The sequence below is a fragment of the Ascaphus truei genome, chromosome 20 (assembly GCF_040206685.1).
Source record: "Ascaphus truei isolate aAscTru1 chromosome 20, aAscTru1.hap1, whole genome shotgun sequence".
In the NCBI taxonomy this organism is placed as follows: domain Eukaryota; kingdom Metazoa; phylum Chordata; class Amphibia; order Anura; family Ascaphidae; genus Ascaphus; species Ascaphus truei.
Window position 1 is genome coordinate 16,473,660 of NC_134502.1, and position 26,092 is coordinate 16,499,751.

A 26,092-nucleotide genomic window follows, 5' to 3' on the forward strand; every position below is an offset into this window, starting at 1 on the left:
TTCGTTTTTAGAAGTTTCGCTTATGAACAATCATTCAGTAATTATTTCTTTGGATGCTGTATGAGATGTTTGCAGAGATGAAACAGGAGGCTGCTTTTGGATCATAAATGTAGGCTTTTATTTCACCCAAAGCTTTAACAACATAACATTTTAGCTTGTGATCAGCATAAACAGTTAAAGGCCCAAAAACACAGATGTCCATTATTGAAGTGAAGAGGCACTAACCTAAGTTAACACCTCATTAACTGTTAACATGTATCTTCAATACTCCATAACTTAGTCACGGACGCTTCAGGGGACATCACAGGCAATGACGTCACTGTCCGGTTCCTTCTGGGCTTCACTTGGAGAACAAACTCTACGCGTTTCGCAAACTGATATGCTTCGTCAGGAGTTGATTTGTTCCCAGTGTCCAGCGGTATAAGTAGTGCTTAACAACCAATCAGATCCTCATTTACACATTTTCATTGCCTGTGATGTCCCCTGAAGCGTCCGTGACCGCTGCTGTGGAACGCAGAAGAGAAAACACCCGCCGGTTGCTGTGAGTGCAGCAGCAGCTGATGAGGGAAGTCTCCATCCGGAAACCCACACCCGGTCGCCGCTATCCACGAGGGCGGACTTCGCACCATGTACATTTGTATGGGGGCTACATGCGAGTGGTCATTTGTACTTCTATTTCAAGTTACCAATACATTGTTACTCGCTACACTAAAGTCTGTTTCCTCTGTGTGTACTTTGTTATTCTATACGTCCATCTGAACCTCGGAGGTGACCAGAGGACTGACACTACTGTCAAGTATTTCACCTTACCAACACCAAGGGGTTACCACAGAGGGGCACAAACGCTGTGTTTTTCACTGGAGAGTGTGAGTGTACATCTATCAGGTGTTATATTCAATCATATCCAAAAGACATTTGTGTGCAGCGCAAAGCAAACAGAAGAGCAGGTCTTAGCAAAATAACTACAGTATTTATTAATTGGAAAAAGCATAAAAAATGGAAGGTACACCACTCCTACGCGTTTCAGACAGATGTCCTTTATCATTTATTTAAAACAGTGTTGCACTATATATTTCATTTCGTTCTTTTATATATTCTATGGTTCCTGAGCTCCCCATATTTTTTCAACAAACCAGCACTACTAAGAATCCAACAGGAGTGTTCAACGTGGGTTGAAGCTGAAGAGGCACCGGTTATTACTATCAATTTTTTCACTTTCATGCACTTTTTTATATTTATTTTTTTAACCATCACTATATTTTATTAATCTATTAGTATTTTCACGATTATATCATTATCAGCATTTTCACAAGAGCGCCGGGTGATTTTTTCTTCATTAGCGCGGAGGTAACCGCAATCTGTGTATCTAGGTTTAAGAGAGAGAGAGGGCAGGAGAGCGAGAGAGAGAAAGTCTGACAGATCAAAGATATAAAGGAAAAGAGAAAGAAAAAGGGAAGCTATGGAGAGAATAGAAAAATGGAAGAGAAAGGGGGAGATAGAAAAACAGAATTACTAAGAGTTGACCATCAATGGTTGAATCTTCTTAGTTTTTTTATATTTCTCCCTCTCCCCATTATATTGTCCCTCGTGTTCACTTCTGGCCTGAAGAGGATGATGAAGCACTTGGGAACAAAGATACAGACCAGCAGGGCCCAGGTGGAAGACAGAATGGCAAAGACCTCCATAGCCACGGTGTACTTACCACGGGCACTGAGGGAGGCCGGGATATAGGACACCCAGACACTGAGGAAGGCCAGCATGCTGAAGGTGATGAACTTGGCCTCGTTAAAGTTGTCAGGGAGCTGCCTGGCCAGGAAGGCAAAGATGAAGCTGATTGTGGCCAGGAGGCTGAGATATCCCAGCATGCACCAGAAGGCAGTGGGAGAGCCCTCATTACACTCAACAATAATGATCCCTGGTTGTGTTTGTACATTGTGTTCTGGGAAGGGAGGGGAACTTGAGAGCCACGTAAAGCACAAGCACAGCTGAATAAGGACACTCAGTCCGATGACAAAGTAGGACACCTTTGTCCCTGTCCAGTTCCTAAGGTTGCTTCCTGGCTTTGTGGCCCTGAAAGCAATGACAACAGTGATGGTTTTGGCAAGGACACAGGAGACACAGAGGGTAAAGGCCATGCCGAATGCCACCTGACGAAGAAGACACTTCTTAGGTTGAGGGTAACCTATGAAATTCAAAGAGCAGAGGAAGCAGAGGGACAGGGACAACAGAAGAAGACAACTTAGAGAATAGTTGTTGGCTCGGATAATGGGAGTGGATTTGTAGTGGCTGAAAATCCCCAAGAGGGCAACTGGGATCATGGATGAAGTGACACTAGTGGCTACCAAAGCTGCACCCAGGGGCTCTTCATAGGAAAGAAACTCAACTGTCTTTTGGAGGCATCTGTCCTGTTGGACATTGGGCAACTGGTCCCACGGGCATCGAAGGCAGTCAATGGAGTCTGAAAGAAACCAAACACATATTATGATTGAGGAGCAGTTAAGGGAAGAGTTATATGGAATTAGCTGTACCCTACGTAACATACTTCAATCTAGCAGATTGTAAAGGTTTTTAAACATCACTCGTTGTTTTCACCCCTCCTGGTAATGCATTGCTGTCTCTTGCCCCCTCTTCCCCACCATATTGTGACTCCATCATGCTCTGTTCCTCTTTGAAATCTCTCCTCCCCTCTCTTAGCACTCTCTGCTTACTTTATCGTCTCCTCTCTGTGCACACTACACTCTCCTCTCCTACTCATTTCTTCTGTCTCGTCCTTTCCTTACTGTCTCACTTTGTCTGCACCTCTCCTTGCTGTCTCTCTCTGTCTCCTCCTCTCCTTGCTATCACCATGGCTGATACTTTACACCTCATAGATAAACCTTGGTCCCTTGCAGATGCACTAACCAGAACTCCTTCCTTCTGTCTCTGTACATTCAGCCTACTTACCAATTAGATTGTAAACTCTTCGGAGCATGGACTCCTTTTCATAAAAATGTCACTTATATGTCTGAAGCACTTCTTCCTATTATGTGTTATTTGTATTATTTGTTATTTAAAGGATTTTCACATCTATTACTGCTGTGAAGTGCTATGTACATTAATGGCGCTATATAAATAAAAAAATACATACATACATACATCTCTCTCTGTCACCTATCCCCTCCTTGCTGTCTTTCTCTCTGTATCTTCCCCTTCTTGCTTCTCTACTGGAAGAGGCATTCCAGTTGGTCCTTATTAATTCTGTAACAGATGAACCTTTGTACGGAAACATACCTATGCCTTTTATATTTATAGACTATAGGAGTCATTAGTGGAGGAGTTGTAGGGAATGGTTATGAATAAGGTAAGAATAGGTAAGAATAGTTAGGGGAGGAGTAACATAGTTACATAGTTACATAGCAGAGGAGGTTGAAAAAAGACATACGTCAATCAAGCTCTACCCATGCATACATTTAGATGACAGATACTTTATCCTATATCTGTACTTACTGTATATTGATCCAGAGTAAGGCAAACAAAAAGCCCCAGAGAAATATCATCCAATAATATCTCATAAGGGAAGAAGGGAGTCATAGGAAGTTATAGGAAGCAGTTAGATGAGAAGGGAATGGAACTGTTATAGAGAGAGGTTATAGGAGCAGTTAGAGGAGGAGATATAGTGAGCGGCTATAGGAGAAGTTGGGGAGGGGTTAAAGGGAGCAGTCAGATCAGCAGTTAGGGGAAGAGTTAAAATATATGGATGGTATTATTGGCAATATAAAGATAATGCATCAAAAAAATCACACAACATAGAAAAGTAAACATTGACCAAATGGACAAAAAGAAGACACTAGAATGTCTAAGTACAGCTCAACCCCCTTATAACGCTGTGCTTGGGATCCAAAGAATCACATCGTGTTATAAGCGGATCGCGCTAGAAATAATGTACAATTATATGCATTGTACAATAAAGTATTTAAGATACCAATAATCGAGTTGTAAAGTATTCATAAATAGGTAAATTGGGAGCCACGCTTGCATCGCGTTATTATGCAGATTCGCGTTGTAATGGATAGCGTTATAATGGGGTTGAGCTGTACCACTTTATTAAAAGCATATTCAATTCCACAACGAAGGAGAATATATATAACATTTTATTTCACTGGTATCTTACTCCAGTGAGATTAAAACAAATATACCCTCTGGCATTTGATCTCTATTGGAGAGGCTGTGGACAAAGGGGGGACATGGCCCACATTTGGTGGACATGCCCAGAAATTGTGAAATATTGGTCTGAGGTCCAAAATTTAATAAACGAGGTCATCGGCCTTGAGATACCCATTGATCTACTGACCTACCTAGTGGCCAGGCCAGTGAACGAAATTGACCGTCCAGTTAGGAAATTAATCTCCTTCATTCTCACAGCGGCAAGATACGAGATAGCGGCCTCCTGGAAGAGATTAACCACACCCTCCAAAGGAATTATAAAAAAGAGGGTCAATGAGGTGATAGTGATGGAGAAGTTAACGGCTCTCCTTAAGCAAAATGTAACTACATTCTACAGAATATGGGAGCCTTGGTTAATTTTTATAAGATAAATGTAATCCGTACATGCCATGCAGGGAAATTGTATACCCAGACAAGGAGAATCATGACATCCCAATTCTAAACCTAAACTGATAAAGCCAGAAGCCCGGCGACCGGGGAGGGTACCCTCTCCCCCTTCCCCTCCCCCCCACCCCCATGTCCTTCCTTTCCTCATCTTCTCTCTTTGAAGGCCTCTCCTGTACGACAATTAGGGTTGTCAATCTTTCCCCCCCCCCCCAAAAAAAAGACAGAAATGTTCCTGTATTAGGCTGTACACTGTGTATGACGTGTTTATGTTGTATAATTGCCTAGTAAAACTATTTGAAACCAAAAAAAAAGCATATTAAATTATGGATGGTGGAAAATAGGAAATCCCCAGGTTGCCTTTTTGATTATGATTTTTGTCCTTCCTAGATTGTGCTGGATGGAGGTACTTCCATGTCATTCCTACAGAGTCCCCTAACGTACAGAATGCAGCATACCACACACAACAAGCTCTCTGTTTAATAGGTAAAGCTGGTCAAACAGGACCTAAAAACATGTAGTGTGCCCGCTAAAGAAGAGGGTAGAATATGCGCTGGCTTTAATGAAAGGGAGTTCCATTAGTAGCAATGAGTGAGAAAGGAATGTGGGAGTGAGGTTAAGGTTGGGGTCATAAATGGGTCCAGAAAACCTTCTTGTGGTTAATGAGATATTGAGATAATTCTGTTGAAACTGAATGATCAACACAAGATTGATCTACTTGATGCTGCTTTGAAAGCAAGCAGCACAGTTTGAAGTGACCTTGAAAACCAAGTTCATCCCTCACCTGTGTGGTTGGAGATCTCTCCTTGAGGACAGGGGACACACTGGAAGCAGCAGGCAGGCTCCCCTCTTATAGCCGCCTTCCTCAAACCCAGGGAACAGCTCTGACTGCAGACGGAGTGAGGGACCTGGAGAGAGAGGGGGGACTGAGAAACAGAGACACAGAGACTGACCTTATATTCACCTATATTCATAGATAGGATTGAATATACAGAGACTGAGCTATCTCTCACCTGTACAGTATATAAACAGAGAGATGAGAGACTGAGTTATCGATAACATAAATATACAGAGAGAGGAGAGGACAGGTTCAGGCACTGACCTTTCTCTCACACCGTAGAAATGTGCCCCCCACCACCCTAGATGAGGCATTGAATTCGTCTCATTACTATTTAGTGCAGAGTTCAGCACATACCTGTGTGTCCCCCGCTGTCCACTGGATGGCAGTAGTGTTCACTATTAATGTGTGCCCAGGCCTGGAACTAGCATCGTAACTCCCGACCTTTACATACTGTATGGTTCCCTGTGAACTAATTTGCCAGTTGACTATGTCATACAGTGCTGGGATGTCCCCGTTAGAGTCGAAATACATTTCTTTCTCTTCTTTAGTGTGGAAATGGACGGACTTCATAGAGTGCAGAACCTAAGAGGAAGGTAATAGGATCAGAGGAGCCTATCTGGGATGCCAATTAAAGGGTGTCTTACAAATATGATTCCTATAAGTTAATAGTATTTTCGTAGTGTCAAATTCTCTTATGTAATATATGGGTATCGTCTGTACAGTCAGTAGTCAGTAGAGTCATTGTGAAAGAGACAACTGTTGACCTTGTTAACTTATAGGAATCCACTGCTTGAGACACCCTCTTATCCCACTAGAGGGATACCCCGCTAAACTAGAGAGAGGAGCTGCTGAACCTATTCATATCTCAAAGTAAGATAAAATGCTATAGACATCAAAGAGGAGGTTGATGAAGATACCTCCCATGGTTGAAAAGCCAAAGTGTCAGTGCATCCCCCGCTTGATTTGGGGCAGCCCTTTAGCCTACGAGTTAGGACATCCTGCAGAGCCCAGGCGAATGCGTAAACCGCAATGTAGACACTGTAGGTCCCTCCCAGAACATTGAAAGTGCTGAAGGTACTCCCAAGAGACTCCTGACCCATGCAGTGTCTGGTGCCATTGGGCAACTTTGTCCCTGGTCTCTCCCATTTACAGCCAAAGTTCTGCTCCCAAAACTCAATCATGAAGCTGTCATCTGGAGTCTTTTGGGGTTGGCCTGCATTGAGAAACTCTCTGAACCCGGGAATTGGCCCGCTGTGCATTGCAAAGCCAATGGTGCCCCGCAGGACACCCCAGTATCGCTCTTTGGATAACAGGGCTGAGGTTGACCATGCTTCACTTGCCACCCAGCTCTTCCCCGTGATGTTGAGCCTTAAGAGCTCTTCTACCACCGGGAGAAAAAATAAATCACTGGAGAAGACAACCACAACGTTGGCATTTGACTCTGCGATGACCCTCGAGATGTGCGGGGCATTGCGATCGGTTTGGCTTATCAGTATGAACTCGATGAAGGCCACACAGGCCCCAGCTCTCAGTATATCTAACTTGGTGGCCAAGATGCCCTCCTGCCCATAGTCGTTGTCCACAGCCAACAGCCCAACCCATGTCCAGTTGAAGTAGGAAACCAGCTGTGCCAGCCCTTGGGACTGGAAAACGTCGCTGGGGACAGTCCTGAAAAAGGAAGGGAACTGAGTACGGACGCTCAGGAGGGAGCTGGTTGCTAAGTAGCTGATCTGAAAGGAGAGGAGATTAAGGTGGCATATGGAACTAGGCATCTATAGGCTGGCACAGGGTTTACAGAGCCTGGCACATCTAGGGCTGGTACAGCAGTACATTGCCTTGCACAACTAGGCCCGGTACAGGGGATACAGAGCCTGGCACTTCTAGGGTGGGTACAGGGGATACAGAATCTGGCACCTCTAGGGCTGATACAGGGGATATAGAGCCTGGCACCTCTAAGGCTGGTAAAGGGAATACAGAGTCAATGTAACACAACATAATATAATCTCATATCTACAATGTTGTACTTCTATAAAAAGTCATATAACCTCTAACACTAGTACAGGATGCACACACACACACAAACTGTATATATGTGATGTAACTTCTAGGATTAGTAAAGTATGTAGATATACAGACAGACTGTATATATAATGTGCTGTAACCTCTAGTTGTAGTACAGATAGCACAGACACACACATGCAGACTGTATATATAATGTCATGTAACTGAGGGATAGTATAGTACACAGATTAATTGTACTGAGATTATATTGTCACGGTAGACTTGGTCTTTTAACACCATTTATATTTAAGGGATCAGTCACAGGGCAAAACAAGACAGTAAAATAAAATTAGGCTTATTTTGGATAAGTTCTCTGAAACACACAAGAATGCAAAATACAAAAATATACACACTTACAGGGGTCTGGGGAATTAGATCTACCTTTCCTAGGTACAGGGACCCACTTCAAATGGGTATTCTATGCTTTAGGATATCAGCGTGCTGAACACACAGCAGCCCTCTGACATGTATCTCCAACTGGTCACAGTCCAACTCCACACTCCTTCCCCGAGTGTCTCTCCCTCTGAGGGAATCTCCACACTCCTTCCCCGAGTGTCTCTCCCTCTAAGGGAATCTCCACACTCCTTTCCCGAGTGTCTCTCCCTCTGAGGGAATCTCCACACTCCTTCCCCGAGTGTCTCTCCCTCTGAGGGAATCTCCACACTCCTTTCCCGAGTGTCTCTCCCTCTGAGGGAATCTCCACACTCCTTTCCCGAGTGTCTCTCCCTCTGAGGGTCTCTCCACAATCCTTCCCTGAGTGTATCTCCATCTGAGAGTATCTAAAGCTCTAATCAGCAGCACCATTTATATAGCCCTCTTTGGCTATCAGAGCATTAGGTGGGTGCCACAAAAGCCAGAGGAGGGCATGCTAAGGCACTCAAGACTTCCCACTGGGTAGGAACCTCAGAGTCTGAACAGTACAATGCTCTTACTCCCAGATCTGATCAGTAGCCTTTCACCTCGCTCCAGGAGTATTGACACCTAGCTGTTCCAACTCTGGTTTTAATCCTATTATTTCTACGGAGAGCTTCAACTAAGTGTATTGCTTAGTCTTTGTCCATAGAAATGGCAGTAACAGTGGAATATCTCATTTACTTTCTTGCAAGGCTGACATGTTAATTCCATCACCACACAATACCAAGTATGTAAGCTGGGAGGAATTGCTAACACAGGCATAAATATAGACATACGGTAATTATGTAGAAGACAGGACTTAGAATTACACACAGCTAGCCCAAATCACATCATAAGGCCTCGTTCAGGGTGCCAGAGGCAGGAGTTGGAGGGCGGGCGTTCGGGAGGGAGGGCAGCAGTCTGCTGGGCGATGTATGTTCATCCTCCCCAGCAGACTTTTTCAGAGTTGAGGAACGGAGAGGGGGCGGGGCTACAGACCTGAGGTTCGGGATCCAAGTTGCAGTCTTGAAATCATTCTCAAGAATGATTTCATTGGCTGCCGAGGTCCCAGTGACGCTGCTGCAGCTTCAAAAAAACAATTTTTTTTGTCTATTGAAACTGTAGCCAGCGTCAACTCCCTACTTCGGAGAAAGGGCAGCTACTACCCTGACAACCACAGTTCACTTTAAATACATTGTATCCCACGGCCGCACGCACGGCAGCACGCCCTCCCTCCGAAGCCTGCACCCTGAACGAGGCCTAAGACCATGCCGGCTTTCTAAACTGGGGGAAGGCTTATCACAAAGAATGCATGCTTTGAAATACTTTCTTACAGACATGGGTTACAGTTACACATTCCATGTTCTTCCCCAGATATTAAAGACATTTGGCTGGATGACATATTACTAGGACAGCCGAGTTACACATTTTTTTAAGGGTAAATAGCTGGGATTTCTCTTTATTAGGTCCCCCAGCTACCCCTACTGTCACACACACACACACACACACACACACACACACACACACACACACACACACACACACAATGCAATCTCTAAGACTATCCAGGCCTTTATGAGACCTTTCTTTCCTGATCAGGGTTGCCTGATTCTTGAGGTTGTATCTCTGTGATCAATCTCACTGCCACATTGTTTTCTGCTGTCCCTCCATTGCCTGGCCCTACTATAGACCATACCACGCTACCTGCTGCCTGTTGCCTGCTTGCTGCCTGCCTGCTGACCACTGCCTGCCTGCTTCCTGCCATCTCCCTGCTGCCTCCTACCTGCTGCCTGCTGCTCCCCCTGCCTCTTCTCTCTGTCCTTCTGCACCACAGCCTCCCACGCCTCTCTCCTGCACCTCCTGCCTCCTCTCTCTCCTCATGCATAACTTGCTTCCTCTCTCTCCTCCTGTACCTTCTGCCTCCTCCCTCTCTCACCTCCTGCACCTCTGCCTCCTCTCTCTGTCTTCCTGAAGCCCCTGCCTCCTCCCTTTGCCCTGCTGTCCCCTGCCTCCCCTTCTCTCTCCTGCACCTCCTGCCTCATCCCCCTCTCTCCTCCTGCACCCTCTGCCTCATTTCTCTGTCTTCCTGCACCCCTGCCTCCACCTCTCTCTCCTGCACCCCTGCCTCCACCCTCTCTCGCCTTCAAAAAACCCTGCCTCCTCCCTCTCTCTTCTCCTGCACTCCCTGCCTCCTCCCCTCTCTTCCCCTCTCTCTCTGTCTTCCTGCACCTCTGCCTCCTCCCTCCCTCTGCTTCCTCTCTCTGTTCTTCTGCACCCCTGCCTCCCCTCTCTCACCTCCTGTAACTTCTGCCTCCTCCCTCTCTCACCTCCTGCATCCCCTGCCTCTTCTCTCCATCTTCCTGCACCTCCTGCATCCTCCCTCTCTCTCCTCCTGCACCCCCTGCCTCTTTCTATGTATTCCTACACTCCCTGCCGCCTCCATCCCTCTTACTCTTCTCTCTGTCCTCCTGCACCCCTGCCCCTTCTCTCCATCTTCCTGCACCCCCTGCCTCCTCCCTCTCTCGCCTCCTGCACCCACTGCCTCTTCTCTCTGTATTCCTGCACCTCCTGCCTCCTCCCTCTCTCTCGTCCTGCACCCCCTGCCTCCTCCCTCTTCCTCCTCTCTCTGTCCTTCTGCACTGTCCTGGAACAGGATTGTTTATTTCTGTAATTTTTCCTGCTCTCGGGCTGCCAGACCTCCCCAGCCAAAGTTACATATTTTCCCCTGCTCTGAAGAAGCCAGAGCTGTGTATATTGCAACATAGTTGTTACAAGTAATCCCCTTTTTCACAGCTTCTACTCAGTTGCCCTGGCAACCTACCAATACAGTTGAGTTTGGTTTCATCCTCTCCCCCTGTTTTATCTGCATATTGTTATGCTCCTTAGTGTGCTCTCTCTTTTCCAACAACCAGCCAAAGTGAGTAGGCACTTCTTCCACTGCTCCCTCAGAAAGGGAAATCCCTTTTACCTTCTCCTCAGAGAAGCACTTCCCCACAGCAGGACACCTCCCTCTCATAGGTTATTCTCCTGACAAGGGACATCTGCTATTACAATCCACATACAAGAACTTTTATATTTCTCTTATCTCCCCTCAATAAAGTTGAAGAAAATAGAAGGAATTTGTGTGCTTTAAAAAGGGGAAGAGTTAAGCTATATGGACTTACTCACATGCTACATATGAGTCTGGGTCCAGAAAATGCACCCCTGCCCCCCTATCTCTCCTCCACCCCCTGCCTCCTTCTTCTCTGGCCCATTGTACCCTCTGCCTCTTCTCTATGTCTTCCTGCCACCCTGCCTTCTCCATCTCTCTTCTCCTTCACCCTCTGCCTCCTCTCTCTGTTCTGCTGCACCCCGTTCAGCACTCTCTGCTATTCATGTACTAACTCCCCAACCTCCCCTACCCCCCCACACACACAGCTCTGGCAGCGTATATACGATTGGAATAATGATGGTTGTAGGGTGATAAATGGCAGGTGACCATACAGTATAGTATTGGGGTTGGAGTTGGTTACATTGTAAGAGGTCGGGATATAGAGTTGTGGTTGGTATAATGAGGATTATAGGGTGAGAGATGCGTGTATAGGTTTAGACGTTGGTACTGAATATAGGGTTAGTGTTTGTATATTGATGATTTTAAGATGAGAGGCGGAAGAGCAAGAGAAAAAAATATGGAGGGAGAGGGAGTTATCATGGGGGGTGGGAGAGGGACAGAATGGGAGGGAGAGAATGGGAGAAATAGTTAGGGAGGGAGGGAGAGAGAGAAAGATAGGGAGGATAAAAAAAGGGGAGAGAGAGAGAGAGATTTGGGAAACTCTCCATTTAAACTAGAGACCTAAGGTTTGGAGAGCATGAAGAAGTGACACACATACACTCTCTTACCTGTGGGTATCTGTACAGTCCCAACATTTGGGCCATTATGATGGAGCGGGTGGACCCAGAGTCTCCAATGACACCTGCTAGAGGTGGTCCGTTGTGACACCTGTAATTGGGAATGCTTCCATGTCCTCCTGACATTATCCAGAATATCCCCTCTGCTGCCCGTCTTGTGCCAACACAGGTGTCAAAAATCTGGAAACCCAGAGTGATGTTGGGGAGGAGGTCAGGGTTTGAGTTAATCTCTTCCACAGCAAATATCATCGCTCGCATGCTCTGATAATTCTGGGGATCAAACCTAGAGTGAGAGGACAAATATCACAGACAGTGGTTTAGTGTCACACATGCACAAACAGTGTCTCCTCAGCCTCGGAGTCCCACACATACATGCAATGTCAGCTCAGTCTGTCAGTGTTATACACACAGGGAGAGAAGCTCCCTCAGTCTGTCATAGTCACACACGCAGGGAGAGGGGCTCCCTAAGTCTGTCAGTGTTATACACACAGGGAGAGAAGCTCCCTCAGTCTGTCATAGTCACACACGCAGGGAGAGGGGCTCCCTAAGTCTGTCAGTGTCACTCACACAAATTATCTCTTCTTATTGGACCAAAAATAGTTATATTTAATTAAAACTTACGTCTGACAATTAAGATTTCTAGGTTTACTTGTGAAGAGGTTTTTGCTGTAGTTTATGCCCAGGTGAATATAAAACGTTCCTCCTATAATAACATCTCCAGAACCGCTCAGATATTGATTAATGTTTACACTCGACAGATGGCAGCCTCGTCCTGACTCCCAGCACATACAAACTTCCACAGCTAATGTGTATAAAACCCACATTATAACCAGGAGCAATCTTCCCATTCTGTATAAACAGCAGATCTGTCTGTGTCTGTGATTCATCTCTATCTCCCAGGGAGAGGGGCTCCCTCAGTCTGTCAGTGTCACACACACAGGAGAGGGGCTCCTTCAGTCTGTCAGTGTCACACACACACACACACACACAGGAGAGGGGCTCCCTCAGTCTGTCAGTGTCACACACAGTAGAGGGGCTCCCTCAGTCTGTCAGTGTCACACACACACAGGGGGAGGGCTCCCTCAGTCTGTCAGTGTCACACACACACAGGGAGAGGGTCTCCCTCAGTCTGTCAGTGTCACACACACAGGGAGAGGGGCTCCCTCAGTCTGTCAGTGTCACACACACAGGAGAGGGGCTCCCTCAGTCTGTCAGTGTCACACACACAGGGAGAGGGGCTCCCTCAGTCTGTCAGTGTCACACACACAGGGAGAGGGGCTCCCTCAGTCTGTCAGTGTCACACACACAGGGAGAGGGGCTCCCTCAGTCTGTCAGTGTCAAACACACACACAGGAGATGGGCTCGTTCGGTCTGTCAGTGTCACAAGGACAGGAGAGGGGCTCCCTAAGTCAGGTTTTATAAGTTGTGTAGATGTCCTGGGAATGCAGATATTAATTATGCCATCTCTCCTAATTATCTTATCAAGGAAATTACAGCACCCTGGGAATAAGTGCTAATTCCAAATATACATCTCTTTATTTTCATGCTCAACCATTCTCACAAGGGACAAATGACAGCAGTCTCAGTATGATGACCCTAGCAATGAGATGAATCAATACATTTGTCATCCTTTTGCAGTGAGCAATTTGGGGAACAATAATATTTACAGATGTAACCCTTCTACTTTTGGCTAGCAGACTTACAACTACTGATGTAGTGCTATAGTCGGTTACTGTTGCTTTGCGTATTCCTTGCAGCGTCCTCCCCCGAACCACGAAATGTGACTGAGGGCTGAACATGGAATTTTAACGTTGTTTGCCATACCGGCTGGAATGAAAGTGGGGATCTTGAGATGTCATGTCTTAAAAAACAAAATGCAATGTAACCAGTCACTAATTCCTGTTTATATCCGCACGATCCGATATCACACAGTATCATGCTATATGTACTGTAAGTGTATTGAATTGTTTGTAATGGTATTGAATTGAAAAGTAAAATGTAAAAACTTTCAAGCACTAATAAGTAGTTTTAGAGAAATACATGTTTTATTTCCTAATGCTAACAAAAATAAAAATAATAATGCAATAATAGAAAGGCTCTTCTTTCAATTTTACAATGTTCTTTTTTTTTTTTACCTGGCGGGCACTTGAACGTCTTGGCCTTTAAAGAAAGAATATTCAATATTAATTATTGCACATACCATACAGTACTGTGCTGTGCATGCGTGTCGATATCGGACCTGATTGAAATGCATATGCGTATCATTGAATTTCTGAGCATGCGTGTTTCTATGAAACCTGGTTGGAAAAAAACTAGAATACAGTTGATTCATGAATTACAGTACTGTACACTTATTAAACTCAGTCACCTTCTGATCCTCAGCAGAGTATCATTACACACTGTACATGTACGCAACACAATCCCAAAACAGTGATATGCAGGTGTGTGTCAGTGTCAGTTGTGCTGTAGTCATCCAATGCCGGGTATGTTTGCTTATTGTGGTGCCGGCACACCGTGGGAGCTCGTGTTGCACTGAACCTGTTGCAGGCCTGTTTCACAAATAGGTGCTTCGGTACTAGCATGTCTTTATGGCCTCTGCGGGTCCCCTCCAAAGGCGCCTGATCTCCTTTCCTCTCTGGAACTGTAGCTTTCAGCTCAGGTCCTCACATGCACACGTGCACTATCTCTGCAGACTTCAAATGAACCTTCTGTGTTCAAGTCTGCTCAGATCTAATCTACTGTCATTGCGGACCCCCTCTTGATAACTTCTATCCCTCTTAGTCCCTCCTTCTTCACAAACCTCTCCACTGGCTCCTCGTAGTCTAATTTCCAATGGAGAGGAACCTGATAGGAACCTGTGGGCCTGGGGTTATATCCTCCCCCTGCTAAAACGCTGATGTCCCCATCAACCAGGATAAAACTATATTCAAACATTTATTTAAGCTAATAAATGCCTCATCTCTAGGTACACAATATCATACGTATGTTGGGACCAACACACAGACACTTCTTACAGATCGCGTCATTTCTACACCAAATGGTTCCCCAACTCCCAGGGTCACCTATTTCTAATGTCATTGGCACCATCCATTTAGCCATTCTGATTAATCATGGGGATTTCTGTCGACACTTCTGCAGAATCATAGGTGAGTCTCATTGGAGGTCTAGTCTCCCTCTTGGGATGTGTAGAGAAACAGGAGGTACAACTGTCATATCCCCTAGTTTTCAGAGGATTCACTTTGTACTGGTGAATCATGTTCTGCGGACCTTACACTTGCGGGGGGCTCACTACTCTCTATCACTGCTGTATTTTCAATTTCGCTGTCCTGTTCATCACAATCCCGCCTACAGTGACTTAGTGGGCTAGTCGCGGGACCCTGTCCTCTGTTCAGTCGATCACTTCTCCTAGGTTGATTTGCTACTCTTCAAATATTTTCTTTCTCATGTCATCATACTAACTGACCTATGGGCAAAAGATGATTCCTATGTAGGTTCTTCGCTGCCCCACTCCCTTTTCTGTGCCTCACTCAATATACTGGAAGTCCTTATAGCTTCTCTACTACCATAGGCTCTGGTTTCCAAATATTCACTATTTGGGCTCACCTGGTATCCCCAGAATACAGATAAGGACTCTGTCCTGCGCTTGTAGCTTTTGCCCATGTACTCTCTTGTCATAATGGCTTTTATTGCCCCAATTATTCATATCAGCAGCAGTAGTGGCCAGCCGGTATGCTTCTTGCTAATGTTCCTTGACCTCTATACAGCTGCAGTGGCAATTATTCTAAAAATCACCGAGCCATTGTCGTTGGATCTGCTGTAATCCACGCAGTATTCATTTTTCATTCCCGCGTTCATGCCGCATTCATGCTGTCTAGCACCCACGGTTGATCCGCGGTTGGTCTGTTTACGTTAATGGCTTCGGATTTAATTGGATGCAATTCTTCGCGTATCCGCCAGGTGGCAGAAAGTCATGAATTGTAATGAATTGTAATGTGTAGAGTGCTTGTACTACTGTGTCGACTTGCAGGTGTTTAAAAAAACAGATATAAACCATGTCTACCACAGTGGTCCATTGTGAATTGACCTTGGTACTTGAAGACCCTGAAGAAGTTATCAATTTTAGGCGTTTCATAATAAAAACTGTAAAACTCAATGCTCTGTGTCTTCTTTTTATATTCTTTCTCCTGCACAATTGCTGACTGGACACAATGAGTACACAACAGACATATAAAAGACCTGACTGTACTTATGCATTATTAATTTGTTCTGGTATCCAGGGTTTTGAAGGGAGCGATGGTTCAGGAACACCCCAAAAAAGAAAATAGAAAATGATGGTGCAGCAAGTTCACACACTCATGAATAAAGTAAAATCTTGGCTCGATTGAATTGCCTACTTACAACAGGTAAGTGGAAACACAGCATAAACAGGGAACAAAGTGGATGGTAACTCAGGAGGACTCTCACTCAGGATGATGTTCATGGAAGACAACAAGGAGAGACCATGGTGTGGACCAATAGACAAATTTATAAAGTAAAAGGCATAAGAAATGTACTCACAATGTGTACATGGATAACAGGCACGTAAGAATTTACTTGAGGCAGTAGAGAAACGCCAGAACGGATGGTAGGCTTGTCGTTCACTTCAGAGTTCCCTCAGTCGGGTCGCGGTTGATGGCGTCTGACGTCACATCCGGCAAGGACTGACAGTTTCCGGTTGAGCGGAGGGAGAAGTGAACAGCGAGACAGCACGGCAAACTCTTCACCTTCAAGTCTGGAGCAGCTGCATAGGATGTTGAAAGCTCAACGCGTTTCGCTGAACTGACGTCAGCTTCCTCAGGAGCATAATGACACCCCTAGTGGGTACACTATATAAATAGTGTGTTTAATTAATTATTTAATTGGTTTAATCAGATAGCAAATTTCTCACAGGTTCGCTCAATAAAGAGTACATAACACGGTGGTCAAAATAACGGCGCGCTAAAAACTATATTAAAAAACAATGTTAAAAAACAGACATTATCTAGAATTACTAAACTAGACAATATACTTAAGGGAGAGATATCAGAAAAATAACTCAGCACAAGGAGAAAAGGGGGAGAGAGAGAGAGAGAAGATATCAATTAGTCATAATATAAATTATGAAGCAAAACTCAACAAGAGAGACACACATATATTGACCATAGTAGATGATCCCATTGAATGTATACAGAGGAGAGAGTATAGTAGAGATATCTATAAAGGGTGCTGTTAGATAAATAGCGGATGGACCTCAAGGCTAATTAAGGAATGGTGCTAATTCAAAATCCGTGTTAAGACCATTAGGTATGAGAGTCTATGGATCCAATACATCTCTCGTTTACTTAAATGTATATCTCTACTACGGCCTCTCCAATGTTGGGTTACATTTTCAATGGTAGTGAATACCAAGCCTTTAGGATTAGAGTTATTGTATTGTATTGTATGTCTTTATTTATATAGCGCCATTAATGTACATAGCGCTTCACAGTAGTAATACATGTGGTAATCGAATAAATAACAGATAATATAAATAACAGATCATGGGAATAAGTGCTTTAGACATAAACATAACATTAAGGAAGAGGAGTCCCTGCCCCGAGGAACTTACAATCTAAATGGTAATGAAAGTTATGAAAGTTATCAAAATATTTGGAGATGCTATGTGTCATTATACCTCGTCTAATATTACTCAGATGTTCAGTTGTACCCGAGGACACAAGCGGGGACCACCTGGAGACCCACTGACACCCGCGAGGACCCCCAGACACCCGTGGGGACCACTGGGGGACCACTTGTTGGCCCCCAGACACTTATGCGGACCACCTGGAGGCCCACAGACCCCCCTATGGGGCACCAGCACACCCATGGGAACCACCCCAGGGTCCCAGATACCGGTGGGGACAACTTGGAGGCCCAAGGACACCTGTGGGGACCACCCGAGGACTGTGGCATCAAGTAGTGTGAGGGAATCCTATTCCGTCCTCTACTTAATGGATGAATTCACTCAATATGGTGTGGCTATGGCAACGTAAACCATGTACACCATGTAAACAACTTCCAGTTTTTTAAAGGATGTGACATCATCCCTTCAGTATGTCACATCCTCTTTAAAAAAAATGGCTGGCATCACATGGTTTACTAGAACCAATAGGATGACCCCCAATCCTATTGGTTCTTGTAAACCATGTGAAGCAGGCATTCTGGTTTTTGTGACGTCATCTTAAAGGGAAAGAAAGCTGAGCCTTTCTGATTGGCTGGCTTCACTCCCTTTTGATGGCGTTACATCACCCCCCCTAAAAAGTCACATGGTTATCCCAGTCAATCAGATGGTGTGGGAACCATTTGTCAATCAAATGTGAAGTCACTGGCTTTATAAAAGCCTGTGCAGCCTCATTTGAAGACACGGATGTCACGGTAGACCAGGTCTTTAAACACCATTTATATTTAAGGGATCGGTCACAAGGCAAAACAAGGCAGTGAAATAAAATGAGGTTGATTTTGGATAAGACCTAGGAAACACACAAGAATACAAAATGAAAAAATACACACACTTACGGGGGTTTGGGGAAAGAGATCTACTTTTCTATGTGCAGGGACCCGCTTCAAATGTGTCCGCTTCTCTGCTTAAGGATATCAAAGTTCTGAACACACAACAGCCCCTTGGACATGTATCTCCAGCTGGTCACAGTCCAACTCCACACTCCTTCCAAGAGTGTCTCTCAGATGGTCTTCACACTCCTTCCCAGAGTGTCTCTCAGATGGTCCTCTGAGGGAATCTAATGCTCTGATCAGCAGTACCCCTTATATAGCCATCTGTGTCTATCCTTTACATGAGAGGGGGCTGCTGTCCAATAAGAGCACGGATTAGGTTGGTGCCACAAAAGCCAGAGGAGAGGGTGCTAGAGCACTGAAGACCTCCCACTGGGTAGGAGCCTCAGAATCCGGACAGTACAATGCTCTTACTCCCAGATCTGATCATCAGCCTTTCACCTCTCCCCATGAGTCCTGACACCTAGCTGTCCCATTCCTTGTTTTAATCCTATTATTTCTATGGAGAGCTTCAACTAAGTGGATTGCTTAGACTTTCTGCATATAAATGACAGTAAAAGTGGAATATCTAATTTACTTTCTTGCAAGGCACATTATAGTGATTTGCACACAGGCCACAAATCACACCATAAGACAATGCCAGCTTTCTAAACCAGGGGGAAGTATTGTCACAGGGAATACAGCTCAACCCCCTTATATTGCTGTGCTTGGGGTCCAAAGAATCACATCGCGCTATAAGCGGATCGCGTTAGAAATAATGTACAATTGTATGCATTGTAGAATTAAGTATTTAAGACACCAATAATCGTGTTGTAAAGTATAAATAATTACAAAAATTGGGATCCATGCTTGCATCACATTATAAGCGGATCCGCGTTGTAACGGATCACGTTATAACGGGGTTGAGCTGTACATCCCGCCTGCATTGGCAGGGATTGCATTGGCATCTTGAGAGTGATGCATTTAAAGTGATCATTTGAAGTGACAATAAATAGACTATAGTTTGACTAGAGGTGACTAGGGACTTCATCTTTCTGCAAACTCTTTTACTCAAGGCAACAAACGATGAGATTATATGACCACACTATGATCCCATGCTTGTTAACCTGCATATTTTAACCCCCCACCCCTTTACAACTTATTTCCCTGCAGCCTCTCCCAAAACTGACTGCACAAAAATACCTCCCACACCCACTCAGTCCACTGAAACCCTGAATTGACTCCAGCATTGCAATGCAGCAAAACATTTGACAAGGAACAGGCACACGCCTGCTGTTTAGTCTGCACACACTCACTTTGCTCCCAACAGCTACATGAAGCACTGCCTACCTCTGGCATAATGAACCTGCTATGTATCTTAACTTTTTTCTTTCTCCTGGCCTCATGGAGATGTTACTCTCTCTATACACTACAAACTCCTCCCTCCTGGCCCACACCCAACATCACCATACACCCTGGACTACTCAAAAGCCTTGCACTATCTACTGAATGTTGGTGGAAACCTCTAAAAACCAGCACACCAACCACTGCTCACTCAAATTGCAAAAACCACAAATTTACGACTTGCAAACAACTACCCAAATTTCTACTCATAATTTTACTCTCTTTAGCAGGTGATATTGAACCTAACCCAGGTCCTCCCATTTCAGCTCTGTCCCAAGTCCCTGAGAATTCCACCTTTAAATTCCAAAAAGGGCTATCTATCACCCATATAAATATCCGGAGCCTGCTGCCCAAACTGGACGAACTAAGGGCATTGTGCCTTATCAATAAACCCAAAGTCATCGTTCTTACAGAAACATGGCTAACCCCTAAAACCCCTGATGCAAATATCGCCATTCAGGGATACTCCATTTCTAGGAGAAATAGGTCAAAGAGAGGAGGGGGGGTGTTATTTTATATTGCAGATACCTTACAATTTACACTGTTAAATTGCACCCTCATTTGAAATTCTATTTGGCAAAATCTGCCTCCCCTTTTCTTAGCCCATCTTGGTTGCTGGCATCTACCGCCCCCCTAAAGCCCCATCTACAATCCCTGACTGATATCACCCAGTTTCTTGGCTCCATTTCCTCTCTGAATGAGAAGAGTGAGCTGTTAGTTCTTGGGGATTTCAACTTCAATTGGCTTGACCCTAAAAACAACAAAATCAAGATACAACTCAAGTCACTTAACCTATCACAACACATTTCCAAACCCACACGGACAAACCTGAAATCGCACAATCATTCCTATCTAGACTGGATTCTTTCATCAAACCCCAGCAGAATCCAATCCTCTGGCATCCTTCCTGATATTTTCAGTGACCATGCAATAGTGTACTGTGTAAGGAAAATTAAACCGCCCCATTCAAGCCCTAAAGTTCTCCTCACTAGAACATTTAAAACTTTAACCCACAGTTTCTGGATGACCTTACCAACTGCCCATGGCACAGAATCGATTTAATTCCTGACCCTGATTCTGCGCTCGACTATTTCCAAGCCGAGTTCTTAAAACTCTGCGATACCAATGCTCCACTACGCAAAATAAGGGTACAGGGGGGCCCACCTTCCATGGGTTACAACTGACCTTATAGCACTCTACCAGTTCCGGGATACCTTGTGGAAAAGCAACAAAGTAACTGGCACTACCAAGGATCTCAATCACTACAGATGCCTGCGGAACATGTGCACAAGGCAAAAAAGGCACGCAAAACACAATATTACTCTGACAATCTCCACCAGAATACATAAAACCCAGCTAACTTCTGGAAGGTTATCAACAATATATTCCAGCCTCCTAACCATCAACAACCAAGTAATATCACTAAGGGGGATATTACTCTGACAAACCCCACTGACATTGCAAATGCATTCAGTGATTACTTTGTGGGGTGTGCCATTAACTTATTAGCGAAACGCACCCCAAACCACAAACCTGAATCTCATCCTGGGAGTACCCACATAGCCCCACCCCCTCCCAACACTGCCCACAATTTTCAATTTGGCCCAGTATCTGAAGAGGAGATTACACAAGCGTTCCTCAAATTAAAACTAAGCAGCCAATGTGGACCTGACTTACTACAATCTAGGTTCCTACGACTTGGTGCCCCAGCCATTGCCAAACCAATTTCTTCCATAGTCAACTCTATCCTGTCTGCCGGCCATATCCCTAAGACCTGGAAAACTGTCAGAGTTGTCCCAATCTTCAAAAGTGGGGACAAAAACACTGTCTCAAACTACAGGCCAATCTCACTTCTCCAAATTCTACCCAAAGTCATGGAAAAATGTGTCCACTCCCAAATAAGCGATTACTATACCAAGACAAATGTCCCTAGCCAATTCCAATCTGGCTTTCGCCCCAAATACTCCACCGTAACTACCCTGCTAAAAGTTTGCAATGAAATTCAGTGTGGAATGGAACGGGGACAACACACTGGTGCAATATTCCTAGATTTTGCAAAGGCTTTTGATACTGTTGATTATGCTATCCTGCTTAACAAACTCCAGAGCACTGGAATAGGGAAGCATGCTTTAAACTGGTTTCAGTCCTACCTAGCAGGTAGATCCCAACATGTGTCCATCTCAGGCTCTAACTCCAACCCCCTGGATATCACCTGTGGTGTCCCGCAAGGCTCTGTTCTGGGGCCCCTACTCTTCTCAGTGTTCATCAATGATCTTCCCACAGCTTGTAAGGAAGCCTCAATACACATGTATGCAGATGACACAATCCTATATGCACACAGCCATAGCCTCTCTGACCTTCAACACATACTTCAGTCTGACTTTTTGAGACTCGAAAACTGGATTTCCCAAAACAAACTGTTTTTAAACACTGACAAGACTGTAACAATGGTATTTGGGACCAAGACTAAAATTTAAAGCTGCCAGCGACTGAGCTCCAGATTAGAACCAACGCTAACACCACCCTAACCCTTATCACTAGTTTTAAATACCTGGGCTTATGGTTTGGCTCCCACTTAACATTCGGAATGCACATTGATACCCTGACAACCAAGACCTATGCCAAACTAGGGGTACTTTACAGGAACAAATCCTCCCTAAGTCTCCTGGTCAGAAAGCGTATCGCACAGCAGATGCTAATGCCAATTATTGACAATGGAGACATAGTATATGGCTCGGCACCTCAAACCCACCTTAGCAAACTTGACACCCTCTACAATTCAATTTGTCGTTTTGTTCTTCAATGCAACTACAACACACATCACTGCAAAATGCTCAAAGAATTAGATTGGTCATCACTAGAGTCTAGGCGCAAAGTTCACCTTTCCTGTCTTGCCTTTAAAATCTTTATGGGCAAGCTACCCAGCTATCTGAACAAGCTCCTCACCCCTACCACATGCAGCACTTATCATCTGAGATCAGACTCCAAAAGACTGTTCATGGTCCCAAGGCTCAACAAAGTATCCGGCCGTTCCTCCTTCTCTTACCGTGCACCCCAAAACTGGAACAACCTACCAGAGACTCTCACATCCACCACCAGTTTAAGTTCTTTCAAATCTAAGGCTGTCTCACATTTTAATCTGGTCTGTAACAGTTTCATACGCCCATAATATATATTTTCTTTAACTGTGCATGCAATATCTTGTATATAATGTATACCCTGTTCATTTATGTAACTGTATTTGTAACCATGTATTATTTGTCTTAACTCTGTGCCCAGGACATACTTGAAAACGAGAGGTAACTCTCAATGTATTACTTCCTGGTAAAATATTTTATAAATAATGCTTTGAAATACATTCTTACAGACATGTGTTACATTTACACATTCCCTGTTCTTCCCCCGATATTAAAGAGATTTGACTGGATGAAATATTACTAGGACAGCCAAGTTACACTTTATTTTAGGGGTCACTAACTGAGATTTCTCTTTATTAGGTCCGCCAGCTACCCCTACCATCACAATGGAGCTGAAGAAGCAACATGGATTCCCAATTGGATTGACAGATGAAGAACAGATGAAGATTAAGAAGAACCAAGAGTGGATTACAAGTACAGATGAAGATAAAGAAGACCCAAAAATGGATTACAAATTACAGATGAAGAAAAGAAAGAAGAAAAGAAAGAAGAAAAGAAAGAAGAAAAATAATGAAAGATTTTACCTTTGGACCGTGGCTGTTGAGGACCATTGCGTCGTTGACCAGGAGTTGCTGCTGCTATTGCTGGTGTGAAAGCTGTAAAAAATGTTACAACAAACATTCAGTTAGCAAATTAGTTTTTTCAGGTGCACACAGTGGAGACAGCTTCAAAACAAAAGCTCTCTCATAGGTAATATGGTATACAATATATTTATACCCTAAAAACTAAAGCTCACGCCCCTTTATGGGGTGACTTGTGCGCCACTAAAAATTACATAATAGTATAATAAAGAAACAAAATGAATATGTGTTAATCAGCAAAACTCATTATACCAAACTCTACATATCTGGGGTACATTTGTTTCAAGGGGGTTAATCATGGAAATTGCTGTCTTAGCTGTTTCTCTTACCTAACATCATTATTTACACTGTGAGAGGCTGTGCTTATCTCAGATTCCCGCTAACTATAACAAGGTCCCTCATTATTTTCTGGCCTACTCCTTTACGCTTTCTCAACCTCCCTCATACCATTCTTTGATCTCTGATCGCTCCTCATCTTTGCAGCTGGCTGAATTCAAGGATATCTGCTGAGAGCGTCTCTGCTTCACACATTCAGTTCAAACACACATATTCCACAGAAAACAGCTTACAAAATGAATGACAGACAAGACTTACAGTATAGCAGACAAGACTTATAGCAGACAAGACAGCCTGGCTGACAATACTAGTCAAGCAACATGGCTGCTTAGATCTTAGTGCTGTTTGCGTCAGACCCCCTTTTAATATCCATTTTTCTCAATTCTCTCACTGGTGTTGGTGTTGGAGTCTGATTCGGTGGGTGAAGACATCAAAAAGTAAGGAAAGATGGCTTGTATTTTAAATAATGTTGCATTTTTTTATTTTAGGTTGGTATTTGCGTTGGCATACTGTAACTTTTGTATTCCAATGTAAATGTCTTTTGTTTGGTGCTTGTTTTTTAATTTGCAGGCTTTGTTTTAGTATGGTACTGTATTGGCATTTTTATTAATTAAAATGTACAGTAATGTCTTTTTTATTTGATGCATGTATTTTTTTGCAAGTTGCCCATTGACTGGCATAGTGACAGACCATGCCCACAGGGGATTTTGTTGTGTTATTTCAATGCAATGTGGATTTTATTTGATACATTATAATTGGATGTGTTTTTAATTTGAGGCTTGTTTTGGTGATTCAGAAAGAGACAGGCTCCAGGGCACACACAAACTGATCCTGATCGCTCACTTGATAAACAAAAATTAAAAATCGTGGTCCCAATGTAGAAAACAGTGAAAAATCTTTGTTGCAGCAAACAAAAGTGAACAGTATAAAACCTCCCACGCGTTTCAACCAATGACTGGTCTTTCTCTTTCACTCCTCGAGAAAGACCAGTCATTGGTTGAAACGCATGGGAGGTTTTATACTGTTCAATTTGTATGCTGCAACAAAGATTTTTCACTTTTTTCTACATTGGGACCACGATTTTTTATTTTTGTTTGATCAAGCAAGCGATCAGGATCAGTTTGGGTGTGCTCTGGAGCCGGTCTCTTTCTGTGTCTGCATTTGGCCTCTGAAGGCACCCGTCTGTGGGGAGAGGGAGAAGCTTACACTGCGGACGTGCAGTGCTACTGATTGCAGGAGTTTGAAGCAGGCGCACAGAGTGGAGCACACAGGGAGCTTTGAGAGGTGTTTCCCCATTGCCAGACCCACCGTGGGAGCTCTGAAGGGAGTATATGCAGAGCATTGTGAGGTATGTTTTTCCCTTTGCCTGACTCACCGTGGGAGCTCTGTGTTTGATATACATCTAGCAGTGAGAGGTGTTTTCCCCACTGCCTTAATCTGCGAGTACTTTCATGCTGTCTGTATCATTGCACTGTTTCTTTGTGAGGGAGGAGGATACTAGAGGGTTTCAACTGAAGATATAGAGGACTTTCACTGTCCCCTTTCTTTACCCCATCTCCTCCCCTTGGATGTCACCTATTTGATTATGCTCGCCAATTACTCTCCGCTCATCTGATTCATACTGATAACACATATCCTGTTTCATCTATACCTGGAGCGCATGGCAGATTTCTACAGTGATTGTTTTGGTGATTGACAGGTTGTATATTGCCTGGCATGGTGGTAGCTCATGCCCTGTGGGTATGGGTGTGGTACTGTGCCAATCAATTGGTTTATTTATTTATTAATTTTTTTAAGATAATGTACACTACATTAATGTCTTTTTGTTTTGATGCATGGTTTTTTTTGCAGGTTGCCCAATGACTGGCATAATGACAGACCATTCCTATAGGGCATTGGTGTGGTACTGTGCCAATAAATTGGTTAATTGCATTTTTTTATGCACAGGATTGATATCGCAGGCAAGCGGGGAACCCCAGACACCCGCGGGGAGCACCCGAGGACACCTGTAGAGCCCCCGGACACACGCAGGGATAACCTGGAGGCCCCAGGACACCCGTGGGAACCACCCAAGGACCCCCAGACACCCATGAGGACCACCCGAGGACCCCCGCCAGCCTCTGGTATAAATTCTGTGCAGAAAAAAAAAATGTATGTGGGGGCACAGGGGGTTGGTTGTTTGTGTATTGGTGGGTAGTACATATTGTAATGTTTTTGGCGGGCAGAGGGGGTTTGTGAAGGGACAAGCACCCCCGTCA

The 26,092-nt window shown here is 44.3% G+C and overlaps 1 protein-coding gene across 1 annotated transcript; it reads right to left on the bottom strand.

Annotated features, from left to right (window-relative positions):
- Positions 1–1,526: 1,526 nt before the first annotated feature.
- On the bottom strand, positions 1,527–23,468 carry LOC142470954 (extracellular calcium-sensing receptor-like). The gene is made up of 7 exons (XM_075577760.1): positions 23,442–23,468; positions 15,863–15,969; positions 11,762–12,053; positions 6,346–7,158; positions 5,783–6,010; positions 5,372–5,495; positions 1,527–2,458 (listed from the first exon to the last, which is right to left on the bottom strand). The coding sequence occupies exons 1-7, from the start codon at positions 23,466–23,468 to the stop codon at positions 1,527–1,529; spliced, it is 2,523 nt and encodes an 840-aa protein (XP_075433875.1).
- Between the last annotated feature and the right edge of the window lie 2,624 nt (positions 23,469–26,092).